The 14,731-nt window shown below is 49.2% G+C and overlaps 1 protein-coding gene across 4 annotated transcripts in view; it reads left to right on the top strand.

Moving 5' to 3' along the window:
• The window catches only part of DENND2A (DENN domain containing 2A), a 102,113-nt gene that overhangs the window by 71,788 nt on the left and 15,594 nt on the right, over nucleotides 1–14,731 (top strand). For 3 of the 4 annotated variants that reach the window (XM_060156536.1, XM_060156537.1, XM_060156534.1), the window contains 5 exons: nucleotides 133–242; nucleotides 1,165–1,234; nucleotides 2,317–2,394; nucleotides 6,020–6,160; nucleotides 7,538–7,686. In XM_060156536.1, coding sequence (XP_060012519.1) covers nucleotides 133–242; nucleotides 1,165–1,234; nucleotides 2,317–2,394; nucleotides 6,020–6,160; nucleotides 7,538–7,686 — 548 coding nt within the window. Of the gene's footprint in view, nucleotides 1–132; nucleotides 243–1,164; nucleotides 1,235–2,316; nucleotides 2,395–6,019; nucleotides 6,161–7,537; nucleotides 7,687–11,073; nucleotides 11,268–14,731 lie in introns of those variants that run through there. The other variant, XM_060156538.1, reaches the window with a different exon arrangement.

Consider the following 14,731-nt stretch of genomic DNA (forward strand, 5'->3'; position numbering starts at 1 on the left):
CCTCCTCAAAGTGGAGATTAAGGTGGCAGTCATGACTTCAGGAAGGTGGGAGATGTGCTTTTGCCAAGCATCTGCCTCACTCTCCGGTGCTGGGGTTTATTCTCCAATCTTCTCTCGCCCTTCTCCCTGCAGTTGGAAAGGTCTTTCAAGTTCATGAGAGAAGCTGAGGACCAGCTGAAGGCTATCCCCCAATTCTGTTTCCCTGACGCCAAGGACTGGACTCCTGTCCAGCAGTTTACCAGGTATGTGCTGGCATCCCCCTCCCCTCCTGCAAAGACTAAAGCAAGAACTAGAGGGGGTCATAGATGGTAGACCCCATAAGTCGGTCCTACTGCTAAGTGATCCTGGTGGGCCCGAGTGTAGCAATTTCCTCCACAGGTGTTTTTAAAACTTGCCTGAAGACAAGAATCACCTTGCTAAGTGTGCAGATTCCCAGATCTCCCGCTCCACCTGGGAGTGTGTTTCATAAGCTGACGTGATGGGCAATAAGGTAATTCATAGCCTAGGAAAGCATTGCCCATCACTAATACTTGTCCAGTGCTCTGGAAATATTTCTTCAGTAGCCCATCCAGCTGTTACTCGGATTGTGATAAGTTTACATTTCTGCTTTAACCCATGTTGTTGGATACCAGTATTTTTTTATCAGATGTTTCAGTAACTGACCAAACTCAGGAGGCTCCAAATCCTGAGTGTTTGAGGGATACTGAGTTCCTTGAAGTTGGCCCAGCAGTCTTTAGGGACGGTCCAGGCCTCGGAGAGCCGCGCAAGGGGCGGTTCCGAGAGGGGCACAGAAGTGTCCTACTCTTCCACTGCTCCCTCGCTGAGGCACATCCCTAGATCAGCAGATGCCACCTCACTCCCGGGCTCAGATAATGACTGCTGTGTGCATGCAATGGGATGGCCCAGGTGATAGGATTATATGAGGGCTCAGGGTGAAAAGAAAATTCCTCACTTCGTCTCAGGACGCAGCGACACTTTAGATCTCCCTGTCCCTGACACAGACTCCAAAGCTGTAGGTGACCGGAGCCCCAGCCCAGAGGTGGACAAGCCAGACAGTGAGCAGCCCTTTTGACAGCCTCCCCCAAAATGTCCCCTGGTTGCTCAACACGATGTGACTTTGGTTTTCTTTTGCTTTGTAACGCGCTTTCGTTTTCCCAACCACAGTGAAACATTCTCGTTTGTCTTAACTGGAGAAGATGGGAGCAGGAGGTTCGGTTACTGCCGAAGACTGCTGGTCAGTATGTCCTGCTCTCGGTCAGCAAGAGCTCTGTGCAGAGCCGGCGCTGGCTTCCTGAGGTCTCACTCACCACGTGCCACACGAGAAGGGACAGGAGGTGTAGCAAGTTCACCGGGGCAGTTAAAAACAGGAAGGAATATTTGGGGGTCCACGTGAGTCTTACTGGTAGACGGGAACATTGTCTGTCTCCTTTGGAAAGAAAATACTCTCTCCATTGTTTTCCCTGCCAAATAAATGACTTTCTCTCCTCAAACCAAATGTCCTTTCTAATAAAGTGTGCTAAACAGACTTTGAGAGCCTACAGAGAACATTCATAATAGTTGTTAGGGCAGAAGAAGGATGGCTTTGTTGTTTATGACGCAAATAATTTAAGTGCCTCCTTCAGAACATTAACCTATAAAAGTCAGAAACTTATTTCAATGAAATGATTTTGCCAAAACATTTAAGAACTGGTCTTTTTGAGGCCCATTTTGGGGACGATCTTCTGTAGTGGCAAATCATTTTCCACTGAGAGTATATTTTAGTCTTTTTATAAATAGGCTAATATAGTCAAGAATAACGCATGGCACATAGTGGCTGTTTAGTAATTAGTGAATAAAAAGTGTGGATAATAATCAAAAAAGTTAAGTGGGATAATAGATTTTGTTGATATAATTACTTTAGAGTTTAAGTGTTGAGATTGTTTTGAAAATTAAAAGTCAGTTTCCAAAAAGGATTTTCAGAAATGATTTCTCATTCGGACTTATTATAATAATGATAAAGAATAAATAATTTCCTTGAGAGGAATTACAGTGATACGGGTAAACAAGATTCCTTATTTTATGGTGCTATAGGCCATATTGAGCACCTGCTGTGTGCACAACACTCTTGATTTGGTCCCTTTGGGAGAATTAAAAAATATGTCTACGTAACTAGAAGTGCTTTCACCTATAAGACGGGGTATTGGTAACTGCTTACCTCACTGATTTTCAAAAGCTATGGTGTATGGAAACAATAGGCAGCATGTTAAAAACATTTGGGGTCTTTCCTCCCCTGAGATTGGTAACACTCATGATTTCCTTGTGTTTCACTCCAAAAAGCCTGGTGGCAAAGGAAAGCGTCTCCCTGAAGTTTACTGCATCGTGAGCCGCCTGGGATGCTTCAGCCTCTTTTCGAAGGTGAGGACTTGGGCCTCAGAGAAGGGAGGGAGGGAATGCAGGGCAGGGCCCAGGAGGACACAGGAGACACCCTAACTCGTGTGACTTTTATCCTCTTATTCCCCCACCTGTTTTCCTTCCCACTTCTTCCTCCTCCCTTCCTTGAGTCTCATCTATTCTCTAAACTTTAGGACAGGAAATGAGCTGATGAAGGTTGTGGCCCAGAAAGTGGGGGAGGGGAGAAGGTCAAAGTCATTGCAGTTGAGGATGGGAGGGGCAGAGGATCTCCCCAGAATATTCCATACGTTTTAATTTCCTTCTCTTAAGCATTATCTTTTGTCACGTTGTGTGTTGTGTATATGTGTCGTGTGTGTATATCTGTTGTGTGTGTGCAAGATTTGCTATCGCAAGACTGCTCTATCAAAATCTTAGTATAATTTGGTCCTTTTTGGAAAATGAGCCAGTATACCAAGACATAGGGATTGCCGTGGTGAATTGGCTTACCCACCCCAGTATTCCGGAATGGTGTGTAGGAGATAATTACTATGCTATATGATGCCAATCTCAAAAGTTAGGTATAATTCAACGTTTTTTCCTGTGTTAACCAGACCTGAATATATAATCCATAAATTTTTTTTTTTGGCCACACCACACAGCATGCAGATCTTAGTTCCCCAACCAGGGATCGATCCCATGCCCCTTGCAGTGGAAGCCTGGAGTCTTAACCACTGGACCGCCAGGGAAGTCCCTCCATAAATTTTTTTAAAATCCTTCTTGAGCATGTATTTCAGTCTGAGCTTTCTTTTAGAGAATTGAAGTCCTACATCTGCTCTCCACGGATGTAAGCAACACTCCCTAAAAGCATTCCGAAACAAAAGTCTCCCTCCCTCCTGCCCACCCTCCTCCTGAACTCAGAGGAAGCCTGAATTATACTGATGTAGCGTGACCTCTTGCCACGGTAGAACTTGTATGCAAGTCTGAGGTAGTTAACGTTATCAGTGTAATCTGAGTCATGGTCTTACCTCCACTCCACGTGAAGTGGTAATCATTGTACATTAAAGTCAGTCATTTACAAGCTGCAGCACAGATATGCATTGCTGCTCATGCCAGTCTTCAACATGGGCTTGTTTAAACATGGAAATAAGGCTGTAGGTCATAGCCCTTGTTGTTGCAAGAATGCTTATGAATCTAGGAGCAAACAGCTGATGTGAGGTAGCCCAGCACCCAGGGGCAGCTTTGGGGTTCACATAAGCTGCATTGCTATATCATGGGCAGGGGGTGCAGAGCAAGTAAACATCCTCACATACTCGTGTGATGCACAGTCCTGCCTTTTCATGTCAGTTTTGTGACAGCATATGTTTTAAGACTATAGTATGAAGACTTGCCAAAGATCACACAGCAAATATTCAGCATAGAACCATAGACAGAGCTTTGGCTAAATGATTCCAAAATCTCAAGCTATTTCTAGGTGAGGGACAAGGATAACTAAAATGGCAAATTGTCCTTTAGTACAGAAAGAGGAATCATGGATAAGAACAGCTCTCAGAATCTCTGAAGAAAGGCAGAAGTATTGCTACAATAATGCTATGTAACAAACCACCGTGGTGTAAAGCAGCCATCATTTACTCTCACAGAGGGGCAGGCAGCTGGGGTTCGGCTCTGCCGGTCTCCATGGGCTCACTCATGTGCTGCTAGTAGGCTGGAGGTTGGCTGGTCTAGGCTGGCTGGGCTGTGCTTAAGGCTGCAAGTCTGGGTGCGGGTCTGGCTCACACATCTGTCACCTCCCTTAGACAGTAAGCTGTCCCATGCGTGCTCTTCTCGCAGCTGTGGCAGGGGCATGAGAGGGCGAGCAGAAACACATAAGGCAGGCCTCCGAAGGCCTGGGCTCGGACTGGCCCGCTGTCACTTCTGCCTCATTCTGCTGGCACGGTCCTCCGCAACCTTTCTCTCATTATTGATCCCCTAAGCAGCCGTTTAGATATTTTTTTCTCAATTGCCTCCCCTCCCCATGGAATTACTTTTAATTTTTTGTCTTTTTATTGTGCTAAAATATACATAACATAAAATTTACCATTTTAGCCATTGTTAAGTGCACAATTGGTTGGCATTATGTTTATTCACATTGTTGTGCAGCCGTCACCACCATCCATCTCCAGAACTTTTCCATCTCCTCAAACTAAAACTCAGTACCCATTAAACACTAACTCTCTGTTCCCTCCTCCCCCAGCCCCTGGCAACCACCACTCTACTCTACTTTCTGTCTCTCTTACGAGTTCGACTCTAGGCTCTCATGTAAGTGGAATTATACACTATTTGTCCCTTTGTGTCTGGCTTATTTCACTTAGCACAGTGCTTTCGAGGTTCATCCATGTTGTAGCACGTATCAGTATTTTATTCCTTCTTATGGCTGAATGATATTCCACTATATGAATATTACATTTTGTTTATCATTCATCAGTTGATGGACATTTAGGTTATTTCCATTTTCTGACTGCTATGAATAATGCTCTATGAACATTCATGTACAAGTGTTCATGTGAACATGTTCTCATTTCTCTTTGTTAAATTCCTAGGAGTGGAATTGCTGGGTCATATAGTAACTCTATGTTTAACTTTCTGAGGAGCTGCCAGACTGTTTTCAAAAGAAAAACTTCACTAGTTTACATTCCCACCAGTAGTGTATGAGGGTCCCAATTTCTGCACTTCCTCACCAATACCTGTTACCTGTGTTTTATTTCAGCCATCTTAATGGGTATGAAGTGGTATCTCATTGGTTTTGGTTTGTGTTGCCCAAATGGCTACCCCCCAGGGAAACTTTTTTTTTAATTTATTTTATTTATTTACTTGGCTGCATTGGGTCTTTGTTGCTGTGTGCGGGCTCTCTCTAGTTGTGGCGAACGGGGGCTACTCTTCTTTGCAGTGCGTGGGCTTCTCATTGAGGTGGCTTCTCTTGTTACGGAGTACGGGCTCTAGGCGCACGGGCTTCAGTAGTTGTGGCACATGGGCTCAGTAGTCGTGGCTTGTGAGCTCTAGAGCACAGGCTCAGTAGCTGTGGCGCACGGGCTTAGTTGCTCCACGACATGTGGGATCTTCCTGGAGCAGGGCTCAAACCTGTGTCCCCTGCATTGGCAGGTGGATTCTTAACCACTGTGCCACCAGGGAAGTGCCCCCCCAGAGAAGTTTTAATTCCATAGATATATCGCATATCTGTTTATGTACTGTGGCACCCTTAGAAGGCTATAAACCCTCACAATATCTAAGTTTTTCACCACCAACCCCCAAACCAATTTTTACCTCTTTGGGGGGTGCTATTCTTCCCATTGAGAATGCATATATCAATCCAGTAAGTCACATGGCCATACCCGTGTGACAAACAGGACAGTTTTCAAAGTCAAGGGGGCAAGAAACTATACTTCACCCCTTTAGTGGGAGAAATTACAGAGTCATGTGGAAAAAGAGGGGCTGCATAGAGGAGAGAATTGGGGCCCTAACACACAAGGTGAAAGAGACTTTGTTTGGCCTGATGAGGACAACGGGCTTCCCCACAATTCCTCAGCCTCTGTGGCAGGCCCACTTCATCTGGAACAGAGCTACACCTTGATGACCTGACTTCAGGATAGCTGAGCTGCTTTTCTGCCCCTTGCAGATCTTGGATGAGGTGGAAAAACGACGAGGCATCTCTCCCGCCCTGGTCCAGCCTCTCATGAGGAGCGTCATGGAAGCCCCTTTCCCAGCCCTGGGCAAAACCATTGTTGTCAAGAACTTCTTGCCAGGATCAGGAACTGAGGTAAGCCATCAGAGTCCTTTCCTGTCCTGGGGGGAGTAGCCCAGACTGTGGCCAAGTTCCAGTGATCCCAGGGGCTGGCTTCCAGTGGGCTGTCATATTCAGTGATGTCCTCTTGCTCCTCAGGCTGGCCCAGATCACCCATTTCTAAGAGTATCATAAATTCCACCCTAAGTCCAGTCCATCCAGCCCAGGATTCTGGCTCAGAACTGTGCCAGGGCAGTGAACATCTTTAACTTCCCTTATTAGCCTACTACCTTCATAAATCGTATTTAAACCTATCCGGGTTTTTGGTCTGCATCACCTCTACCACTTTATAGTGTAAAGCAGATTCTTTTCAGGGAAGATAAGCTCAGGTACTACTTTTTATTCATCCTAGACTTTGAAGCATGTCCCTTTCCTTGGCTGGGCTGGGATTTGATGCCAGAGCTTGTTTTCATCCTTCCCATTCCCTGTGTGTGACTCTGTAGATATCAGAGGGCAGGTCCCCTTCAGCCTTGAGTCTCCAGTTCTAAAGGCCCTCGGAAGAGCAGGTCACCTCTGGGGACAGGGGAAGGATGAGGATGTGTCTGGGATATTCTGGAACAACCCAACTTCCCAGCACAGAGAGGAGCAGTCTCCCTGTTGCTGGAGAATCCTAAACTACCCCTACAGACACAGGTGGCTTGGCCATGGGGGTGTCAACCTTAGTGAGCCCCACTGTGTGGGCAGCACCAGGCAGGTGCCGTGCTGAGAGTAGAAGCCAGTCTCTGCTCACCAAGAAGGAGTCAGCTATTTAAAAAGAAAAACCTGCACATGAGTAATGACTTGAACTCAGGAACATTTCAGCAAGTACGGAGTGAGAAGATACGCACACTAAGCATACAAGCTGAAAGAGCCATCACTGGGAAGGGGCTGGAATGGGGTTGAGTTCATTACGAATCACCTTCTAGAGGAGGTGAGTCTTGAAAGAGGTGCTTGGATCTGCTGGTCCTTCTGCGTGAGCCTGTGATTCCCATGTGAGACGGAGACGCTTTGCTGTGGGACTGCGAGGGACAGGACCTCAACAGTCATAGAACTCCCTGTGTGGGCTCCAGATATGTTATCGACAAGGAGGGTCTCCAACCATCCTGGGCCGAGGGCCTCTTGTTCTGCAGTCCTCTCTTCCCACCTCCGTCCAAACTGTCCTCACACGCAGCTGTGAGACTGAGTCCCTACCAAACACACCTCCTTCCCCAATCTCCTGTGATCTTTCCTTTCCCAGTCCCTTTTGTTTTCCTTTTTTTTCTCTTTCCCTTTTCCACTGGCAGTGGGCCACCCCTGCTGCAGATCGCAGAGCCCCAGGTCTGCACTGCGTGTGAGAGGCCTGGCCCCCCTCATGCTGCTCCTGTTTCCCGGCAGGTGATTGAACTGTGCCGCCCTCTGGACTCCCGGCTCGAACACGTGGACTTTGAGTCTCTCTTTTCCTGTCTCAGCGTCCGACACCTGCTCTGTGTTTTTGCCTCCCTGCTTCTGGAAAGGAGGGTCATCTTCATCGCAGACAAACTCAGGTACCACCCGTGGCTACTCCTGCTAAGGTGTTTGAGCGGCGGGCGTCTCACACCGTCTGGAATCTGTGGGGTAGGGACTGCCTGGGATTGCAGAGGCAGCTCCTCGGAAGAAGGGGTGTGAGTCAGTGGACAGCTAAGGCTGGAGGTTTGTGAGGCACACCAGTTGTGTAAAGTGAGGTGAGCCCGCACTTCTGTGCACTACTTTTCTGGTACTTGGTCTACTTTTCACTCATTCTGCTTTGTGCTGGGCACCCTTCCATGTGCTAAGGAAAGAGGCATTAAAGACACAGAGCTGTCCTCAAAGAGGCCTCAGTCCAAGGCGGGGAATGGAGAGGTAAACAGACCACCCAGCAGCATGTAAAGGCTGACTAGAGGCAGAGCATTCTGGAGACCAAGGAGGGTGCTCATTCCCAGTGGAGGCGAGTTCCCTGTGTCTTAAGATGAAGAGCAAGTAGAAAGCACATAGCGGGCAAAAGGAGCTGTCTGTACAAAGGCAGGGAGACGAGAGGCCAAGAGCATCGCCTTCAGGAACTTGCAAAGCAGCTCAGTGTGGCTGAGCAGAGAGGAAAGCCCAGAAGAAAGCCAGGAACTGGCAGAGATGGGCAAGGCCCGGTTCTTGGAGGGCTGCAGGACTGTGGTGGAAAGCAGAGACACAGCCTAAGGCATCCCTTCCTCTCAGTACTAACGTAAATCACACACACAAACTCATTGCCCAGTAGGATGCACCCACATCCTCGTGGTCACATTCAGTGATTTGCAAAGCCCAGGCCACAAATCAAAGAAGATCCTGAAGGAGATGCAGGTAGGGATTTGGGTTAATTCTGAACTTTAAAAAAGAAAAAAAAAAAATTCCTGGCATTTTCATCATTTCAAAATACCGAATCAGAGCCTTCCTCGCTTTGGACCTGAGGACATAGTTGCACAAGTGGTGGCTGCAATTCCAGGAAGGGCTGAGATATGGGGCCCAGCTAGAGGTGGGCCAACCGCAGGAGAGGCAGGGAGGCCAGCTGAGAGTCCATCTGGAAAGAAGAAATGCCAAAACACAAAACTTGGAGAACTGTGGTTTGGAGAGGAAATATGACTCTCAACTCTAGAAAACAAAAGGGAGGAAGACGAAAAGGGAAAGAAGCATGGAAAGGACAAGGTGTATCAATGTGGGGTCCCTCAGGAGGCGTGGTGGGAAATGGAATCCAGCCCTCTCTCCGCCGCAGCCCATCTGGTCACCTTGATGATGCTACCCTTTGGACGGCAGCCACTTGGCTACTCCCAGGCTGCTCCCACCCTGCCTTTGAGCTAGCTATTCACTTTTAATGTCATAGTTATTGTACTCCCTGTGTACTTTTGTCAGCTCAGGAAGCAGGCCCTGCCTATAGCCTGCAGCTGGTGCTGGGCGCCAGGCAGCTCTCCAAGCTCCCTGGGCACTGGGGAATTCGGACCAGAGAGTTCTCTGGGTTAGGGCCCTGGAAGCTAAGGCTGAGAAATAACCCTTCCGTGACCAGGATGGGATTTCACCGGCACTCGAGTAACTGTCTGTATTCTCTGGAAGCCCTACCATCCCCCACTCCCCCACGTCTTTAGTTGTAGAATTCTCAGGCTTTCCTTTGGGGGAGGGGAAAATGATGGATCTCAGAAAGACCTAGGCAAGGAGTAGAAGGCTTACCAGGAGTGGAGATGGGACAAACAGTCCCTTGAGACGCTTGCTTCTGGTTTAAAGATGTTAGGCTCGGGAAGGGTCCAGCCTGAGAAAATGTCTGAGAAGGTGGGCGTGCCTCTAGAGGAGTAGCCACCAGGGCCTGTGGCCCCCGCCCTAATCCAGGCTTTCTTCAGGGGGAAGGAGAACAGAAAGTATCACCTGTCTTTCTCATGAAGGTACAATGAAAGAGAAGCTGGGAACAGAAAGGGAGGGGAGCCTCATCAAAGACCAGTGCATCCCTGCAGGGCAACAGAGGGCATGTGTCAGAGGCTCAGGGCACCAAGACACCGGGAAGTACTTAGGACAGAGATGTCTGGGAAGGGACTTGGCCACGTCTACCTTGTCCCTGGACAGATTTCTGGGTTGACAGGTTGAACTCTGGGCATCCCCTCACACGGAGCTGCTGTAATGAGAGACAATGGACGGTGAAGGGACCCCATCCCTGAGAATGGAGCCTGCCCTACCCTGGGTCTTGGTCGGTCCTCCCAGCCCCCTCCCCTCCTGCTCTGGCAGGAGACAAGTCACCGCGGTGTTCTGATTAGAGGGACTTGGTTGTTTCTCTCGTCACCCCACCTGCCATGGTGCCTGGCACTCTGCCCTGAGAGATTTAGTCTCTTCAAGCAGCAGACACCCACGAGAGCGTGAAATGCCAGCTGTAGCTGCTGCGCGCCGTTCTCGCCATAGGGCCCTTACTGCCCACTGGCTGTTTTCTTTTGCAGCAGCTGCCAGACGTGGGGCACTGAGGAGACAGGGTTTTTGTAGGGGAGGAGGCGGGGGCAGGGGCATGGATAATTCTGGCGCCGCCTTTGGGTCCGGAGCCGGGCCATGGTGCACTAATTAGTGTGTGCCTGTGCATGCATGTGCGTATAAAATACCTGAGTTACATGTTTAGACCCTTTACAACATTCAGGCTTGCACGTCCATCTCTCATCACACGAGAGGGGTCTTCCCGGATCGGGAGGAGGCCTGAACATCCTCAGCTGTTGGCCCCGGGTCTCTTCATTTAGGAAACAAGGGCTTGCCTGGGACCGGCCCCTCGGAGCGCTGACTTGCTGGGGCTTCAGTGTCATCTCATGGTCCGCAGAAGCAGCCCATGATTGTCCTGTTATAAATGGCTCAAAGTGTTCTCTCTCTTGCCCAATAAATTATCTTTCCACCCAACACTAGTTCCATGTGGACCTGAAGAGGTGGGGAAATAAAGAAAGAAAGGCCCTGAGAGCTCTGAGGCAGGAAGAGAAGGAAACACAGCGTGAGCGAACCTGATGAGAATAACAACAGCGCAACCGTGAGAGAATAACAACAGCGCAACCGTGAGAACAGGGAGCGCTGGAAGCTGCCCTGGGCCCGGCTCCTTCCTCTAAGCATTGGGCCTGTATTCTCTCAGGCTCTTGACAACTCAGTCAGTTAGGTTCTATTAGGAGGAAGCTAAAAAGCACACAGAGGTTAAGTCACTTTGCTCAAGGGAGGGAGGGGTCAGTGGGAGGGCCGGGATTCAGACAAGGTCAGCTGGCTCCAGGGCAAAGGAGGAAGCGGAGCAGGCCTCCGTGGTGGGGTGGGGGGGGGGGAGGTAGTGTCTGTGAGACTGTCCGTCTACAGTCTTTTTAAAAACATGCCATTAGGACCCCCTTGGTGCTTGGCAATCAGGCTAGAATTGTCTCCTGAAGATGCTAAGACATCTGTGCTTTTCTCCCCAGGGCCCACCCTCCCTTACAGCCTTCAGCCTTCCAGCCGGGACCCCAGTGAGGCAGGTGGACTGGGTGACCTCCATAGTCTCTCCCAGCTATGATATTCTCTGACTTTGTGGACCAGGGTGCCCCAGGCCTCCTGGCACTGTGCTCCTTGGTGTCTGCCCTCCCAGCGATCTTACTCCAGGACTTACTAAGGTCCCCCCACCCCAATTCCTGACCCAGGACTCATCCACCTCAGGCATCCTGTGATTTCCAAAGTGCCCCAGGGGGGGCTTCCCTGGTGGTCCAGTGGTTAAGACTCCGCGCTCCCAAGGCAGGGGGCCCGTGTTTGATCCGTAGTCAGGGCACTAGATCCCACATGCATGCTGCAACTTAGAGCTCACATTGCTGCAACTAAAGATCCCACGTGCCGCAACTAAGAGCCCACATGCTGCAACTAAAGATCCGACCTGCCGCAACTAAGGCCCTGCGCAGTCAAATAAATAAATAAATATTTTTAAAAACCAAAAAACAAGGGGCTTCTCTGGTGGCGCAGTGGTTAAGAATCCGCCTGCCAGTGCAGAGGGCACGGGTTCGATCCCTGGTCCGGGAAGATCCCACATGCCACAGAGCAGCTAAGCCCGTGCACCACAGCTACTGAACCTGCGCTCTAGAGCCCGTGAGCCACAACTACTGAGCCTGAGCTCCACAACTACTGAAGCCTGTGCGCCGAGAGCCTGTGCTCCGCCACAAGAGAAGCCACCGCAATGAGAAGCCCGTGCACCACAATGAAGAGTAGCCCCTGCTCTCCGCAACTAGAGAAAGCCTGCGTGCAGCAATGAAGACCCAATGCAGCCAAAAATTAATAAATAAAATAAATTTTTTTTTAAAGTGCCCCAGGGGACAACCACCTCATCTGCCCAGCTGTGAAGTGGGGGAGTAGACTGTGTAATTCCTGTGGGACCCCTCTAGCTCAAATGCTCTGGGATTCTATGAAGGCGCTACTGAGGGAAAGTCAGCCCTATAACCAGACATCTGCCCCTCCCCACCCTCACGGAGGCCCACTTCTCTCCCCGGGGATCTGGTTCAGTATTAACCATCCAGATAGCGTTTCCCTTAGAGGGATTCTGATTGTGGGCACTTCAGGGCGGTGAGATGCTGAGGTAACTCACTGTGAGTGCTCCGCTAATGGCCCTCCTCACCTTATGTGGGTTAAAGATAAATACACACCATGTTGTGGATCTGCTCTCATGGGATTCCCAGGCCTCTGCTCTAGCCTGTGTTCAGCAACTGGGGGCACCCTCTGCACCTCCTCTTGCAGCTTTAACTGCCCTCTTCTGAGGGGGCCTCAGCACGGCCTTCTCTTTTTGGGCCTCTCTGACCCGCAGATGTGCCCCCTCCCCTAACAGGGAGCGCGCACAGAAGTCTGCCTCACCTGGGAGGCAGAGACCTAGCTAATGATTGAAGCACAGAAACGCCACCAAAAAGCATGGTGGGTGTGACGTCACTGAGGGAGAAAGCCAGAACCCTCCTTCTCTCCTCCGCTCCGCCTAAGGGTACTCCTCTGGGAGGCCTCAGCCTCAGTCTAGTTCTGATTTACGGGAAAATAGCTAGAGGGGATTGAAGTGTTTTTCAGCCAGGCCATGACAAACAAGTAGCTGGCCGCAAGCTGTCGGACCTGGGAAAGTCTATGAAGAAAGCCTTCAGCCTAAGTTCCGCCGGTACTTTCATCCTCATCAGCTGGCAACGCTCTCTACAGGCTGCACATGCACTGAGTTCCAGCCCTGCTTAGCGAGAAGCGGGCCTCTCCCGATTGCCATCCGAGGCCCAGTCTTCTTAAGACCACAGAGCAGGGCATGAGAACAGGGCATGCTGCAAACTCAGGGAGTGGCCCCGTGACTTCGCGGGGCGGACGTTAGCCTGCTTGAGGCCTGTAGTCACTGCCACCAGCACCCTCCGCATCGCACGACTCATCTGCTCAGCACCGCAGCTGCGGCTGCCCACTGCAAGAGGGAAGAGCTGGGAGCCGTGGCAAACACCGTGTGAGTTACAGAAGGGTTTTAAGTTGAGCCAAAAATCTATCGAATTTAGAATAACATTTCTGCTCCGTTTCATCTCTAGGGTGGACGCTGAGTGTTTCTTAAGGCTCTGTCAAGCCAAAGTTTAGCAGATGAAAAAGAAAGAATGTTGTTGTGATGGCTTGTTCTGTTGTCATAACAACCCAAATAAATATTTCCCTATACCCCTTTCTTCATTTCTCTGATGATAAACATTTTGTTTTTTAGTTTATTAATTTCAGTTCCCAAAGTTTTGGCCAAATCTACAACTAGTCTGAATAATAAAGTCAGAGCTGCACATAAACAATTTGTACAAAAGTTGTAGACAGGTTGAAGTTTTTATTTATTTATTTATTTATTTTCTGGCTGCATTGGGTCTTCATTGTGGTGCGCGGGCTTCTCATTGCGGTGCCTTCTCTTTGTTGCGGATCACAGGTTCTAGACATGCGGGCTTCAATAGTTGCAACACACAGGCTCAGTAGTTGTGGTTCATGGGCTCTAGAGCACAGGCTCAGTAGTTGTGGCACACAGGCTTAGTTGCTCCGCAGCATGTGGGAACTTCCCGGACCAGGGCTCGAACCCATGTCCCCTGCATTGGCAGGCAGATTCTCAGCCACTGCGCCACCAGAGAAGTCCCAGGATGAAGTTTTTAATATTCAAGAAATTTACTTCTTATCTTTTTGTAGTGCATTAAGACCAGAAGCCAAATGACAGACTTCTAGCTAATGATAGGTAGGATTCGGTGGTCGAATCTTGACAAATTTAGAGTTTGAACCTTGGCCTTGACATGGGATAACTAAGCAAATAAGTCCATGTGTAGCTGTGCGCCTTCATCTTGTTGTGTGTTCCTTTTGGTTCATTTTTAATCAGTTTCTGTAAGCTTAAATGGGGTCCCCTATCTTGTCTGGAAGCAGTTGCACCAGCAATGTTTGCCATCTCAGAAAAAGGTTGGGTTTGTGGCCTGCCCCCTCCAGGCAGGTGAGCTTGCCAAGGCCTACCCAAAAGTGTGAGTAGCTGCCATCTTGGTGGTCTGGCACCCAGAATACTACTTCAGAGGTCCTCAGAGTGGCTGGCAGGGAGATACCTACATTTAATTCAGCAGAGTGCTATGAAAAATGCAATTTTAATAGCACAATGCCGTCAGACTGACTATATATTAACTACCTATTTTTGCCTACAAACACCAAGAAGATAGCATTTGAAGCAACATTTAGACAGTAGCATAGCCACAAATTGTCTTCTACTCCAAATCCATCACTGACAGAATCTCGGGCTGGAAGCGTACTCCAGTTCTTCCCTCGGATTCAGATCCCTCCCAGGCTATGCTGGCTTTGTGTGTAGTCTTTTGGGGCCTTACTGCAGCAGTTTAAAAACTCTCCAACACTTGTATCCATTAGTTGCTCAGAGTGAGGTGTCGCCATTGCTTTTCTGTCCTGTCTCTGCTAATGAGCTATACAATTACCCTCCGATGACAGGCCTTGGTTCTTTTCAATATCGCTGTTTCCAGCTCCTGGCTCCTATTTCCACTTCCTGGCTTTCTCTCTCTCTTTCTTTTCTTCCTTCCTTCCTTCCTTCCTTCCTTCCTTCCTTCCTTCCTTCCTTCCTTTCTTTCTTTCCTTTCTCTTTCT

This window comes from Lagenorhynchus albirostris, chromosome 8 (assembly GCF_949774975.1).
Source record: "Lagenorhynchus albirostris chromosome 8, mLagAlb1.1, whole genome shotgun sequence".
NCBI classification, from domain to species: domain Eukaryota; kingdom Metazoa; phylum Chordata; class Mammalia; order Artiodactyla; family Delphinidae; genus Lagenorhynchus; species Lagenorhynchus albirostris.